The sequence below is a fragment of the Henckelia pumila genome, chromosome 4 (assembly GCF_033568475.1).
Source record: "Henckelia pumila isolate YLH828 chromosome 4, ASM3356847v2, whole genome shotgun sequence".
NCBI lineage: Eukaryota > Viridiplantae > Streptophyta > Magnoliopsida > Lamiales > Gesneriaceae > Henckelia > Henckelia pumila.
The window spans coordinates 51711505-51714588 of NC_133123.1; the positions used below are offsets into that span (position 1 = coordinate 51711505).

General features: G+C 38.7%; 1 protein-coding gene across 1 annotated transcript; it reads left to right on the forward strand.

The window, feature by feature from the left end:
* Positions 1 to 575: 575 nt before the first annotated feature.
* On the forward strand, positions 576 to 2865 carry LOC140861007 (uncharacterized). The gene is made up of 6 exons (XM_073264007.1): positions 576 to 732; positions 939 to 1020; positions 1114 to 1414; positions 1631 to 1789; positions 2119 to 2215; positions 2330 to 2865. The coding sequence occupies exons 1-6, from the start codon at positions 576 to 578 to the stop codon at positions 2863 to 2865; spliced, it is 1332 nt and encodes a 443-aa protein (XP_073120108.1).
* Positions 2866 to 3084: the final 219 nt, after the last annotated feature.

A 3084-nucleotide genomic window follows, 5' to 3' on the forward strand; every position in this document is an offset into this window, starting at 1 on the left:
CTAGTTAACTAAAATTAAGGTGAAACAGGAATTAAATTTCCAATGATGGATATTCAATGTGAATTAATTATTTTTATGGAATCGATGATCGAATGAATAATTTCAAGGGTGTAGTCGACCGATACCAAGTCTCGTTAGTTTATTGATCTTTCTTATTTTAATTCTTGCATAATAGTTTATAAAATCCAAAAAAAACCCTTTTATTATTTTCAATATTTTAAGAACACTATTTAAATTTCACTTTCCTCGTGGGAACGATCCCTACTCACACTACTACATATTTTATTATCTGATTTGAATTGGGTAATTTGGGCGTGACACGACTTAGCGTTACCAAATTTTGGCATCGTTGCCGGGGACGGTGTTTAATTTATTTGTGTTCTTGTTTTTACTTTTATTTTTAAATTTTATTCTTTCCCCAGTGCTTCTCGGGTTTGTTCATGCTTTCAGGTGACTCTTCGGAAGAAGAATTTCCATATGACCCGGAGATAGAAAGAACTTTGCATAGACGAAGGAGATAAGCTTGTAGGAGACAAGGAGAAGACGAGCGCGTGGTTGAGGATCTTAGAGGAGCAATGGCTGACAATGCCAATCTGAGTTTGAGACAACTGGGCACTCCTGATCTGACCCAGCAGCCTTTATGCATTACTTTCCCTACCTTAGAAACTAATGCTAATTTTGAATTAAAATCTGGACTAATAAATTTGTTGCCTGCTTTTCATGGTCTTGCAGGTGAGGATCCCCACAAGCACTTGATGGAATTTCATGTGGTTCTCACAAGTATGAAACCCCATGGAGTGAAAGAGAAGCAAATCCAACTGAGGGCCTTTCCTTTCTCTTTGAAGAGTGCTGCTAAGGATTGGCTGTATTATTTACCCTCTGGATCCATTACGACTTGGACTGAGATGAAAATAATTTTCTGGAGAAGTACTTCCTAGCTTCTAGAGCCGCCAACATCAGGAAAGAGAACTATGGGATCAAGCAATTTACAGGGGAATCACTTCATGAATACTGGGAGCGGTTCAAAAAGCTTTGTGCTAGCTGTCCGCAACATCAGATAAGTGAGAACTTATTAATTCAATATACCTATGAATGGTTGTTACCTCTTGACAGGAGCATGCTAGATGCGGCCAGTGGAGGAGTTTTTGTGGATAAAACTCCAGTTCAAGCGAGGAATCTGATAGAGATGGCTGCCAATTCTCAACAATTTGGCACCAACAGGAATGATCATGCGCCAAGGAAAAAGAATGAGGTAAATGTTTCTTCCCTTGAACAACAATTGATTGAACTGACGAATTTTGTGCGTCAAATGGCTGTAGGGAATGGACAAACTGTAAGAGCATGTGGAGTTTGTGCTAAAGTGGGACATGCAACTGACATGTGTCCCACTCTTCAAGAGGGATCTGCTGAGCAAGTCAATGCAGCAGGAGGATTTCCCAGACCACCACAACAGAAGTATGATCCTTATTCCAACACATACAATCCAAGTTGGAAGGATCATCCCAATCTCATATATGGAAACACTCCAGTACACCAACCGCATAATCAAGATTACAGAGCACCGTATCATCCTCCACCACAGCATCCTCAAATTTCAGAGCCTGGTGAGTTTCTAGAAAACATTGTTTAGGATCTTGCTACTAATACCGTAACTTTTCAATCGGAGACAAGAGCAAGTTTCCAGCAGTTGAACACTCAAATGGGGCAGTTGGCAACCGCAGTTAACAGGTTGGAGGCACTAAATTCTTGCAGTCTGCCATCACAGACAATGGTGAATCCGAAAGATAATGTAAGTGCAATCACCTTGAGGAGTTGAAATGAGTTGAAGGTAGTGAAGAAATAGTGAAAGCACCAGTACATAATGAAGATGTGAAGGAATCTAAAGTAGAGGAGCATGAGACAGTTCAAAAGGACGCACCAAGAGGTAAGTTTCCTCCCCTTTCTAAGTATAAACCTGTAGCCCCTTTTCACTTAGCATTAAAAGAGTCTAGGAAGGATGAAGGTATCAAGGGACTGTATGAAACTTTTCGTAGATGTGAGGTGAATATTCCTTTATTAGATGCTATCAAACAAGTACCTCGCTATGCTAAATTTTTTAAAACGTTGTGTACTGTGAAGAGAAAACACAAACTGAAGGGGTGTCAGAAAGTTGAATTGGGAGAACAGGTTTCTGCTGTAATTCAAATAAAGGTACCCACAAAATTCAAGGACTCAGGTATGTTTTCTATTCCTTGTAAAATAGGATATGTTCAGCTTGACACGGCCATGCTAGATTTAGGAGCATCGATTAATGTCATGTCATACTCTGTTTATGCTTCCTTAAACTTAGGCCCTTTAAATAAAACTGAAATTGTTATCCAGATGGCTGATATATCTACTATTTATCCTAGGGGTCTGTTAGAAGATGTTCTTGTGCAAGTTGACAATTTGGTCTTTCCTGCTGATTTCTATGTTCTTGACATGAAAAGCAATGATTTGATTAATAGTCCTATTTTTTTAGGAATACCATTTCTTAAAACTTCAAAGTCCATCATAGATGTTAACAATGGCACTCTCACTATGGAGTTTGATAGGGAGGTTGTTAAGTTTCATATTTTTGATACCCTGCAAATTCCTGATTGTGAAAGTGTTGTTAATAATCTTGATTTCATTAATCACTTGTCTCAAGAACACAAGAAGGTTGTGAATGAGGATAAAGTTAAGGAGGTTATTGCAAGACCTATTGAGAATTTTATTGTTGAATGTTTTTGTTTTGATCTGCAGCTACCCAGGAAATCGAAGCAGAGGAAGCAAAGACCAAAAATTACTGAAAAACTGCGCAAGTGGGTGAAAGTGGTTAGAAAAACTAGATATGAACCACCTTGAGCAGAAGAAACATACAGTCGGGCCGACGACTATAAACAGAGGCGCTGCTTGGGAGGCAACCCAAGGGGAGTATTTTCTTTCATTCTTAGTTTTTAATTATTTTTGTTTTGCATTTTCGCTTACATTGGGGACAATGTAAGATTTTAAGTATGGGGGAGAGGACTTAGCCAGTCATTAAGAGAATTTAGCCGATTTTTGAAAAAGAAAATAGAGCTCATA

Bases quoted from the DNA above. Each gene is read 5' to 3' on its own strand.
- LOC140861007 (XM_073264007.1), top strand. From the start codon at position 576: ATGGCTGACAATGCCAATCTGAGTTTGAGACAACTGGGCACTCCTGAT. The intron at 733-938 runs GTGAGGATCCCC...AGTACTTCCTAG, and splicing joins TGCTTTTCATGGTCTTGCAG to CTTCTAGAGCCGCCAACATC. The intron at 1,790-2,118 runs GTAAGTGCAATC...TGTACTGTGAAG, and splicing joins TGGTGAATCCGAAAGATAAT to AGAAAACACAAACTGAAGGG.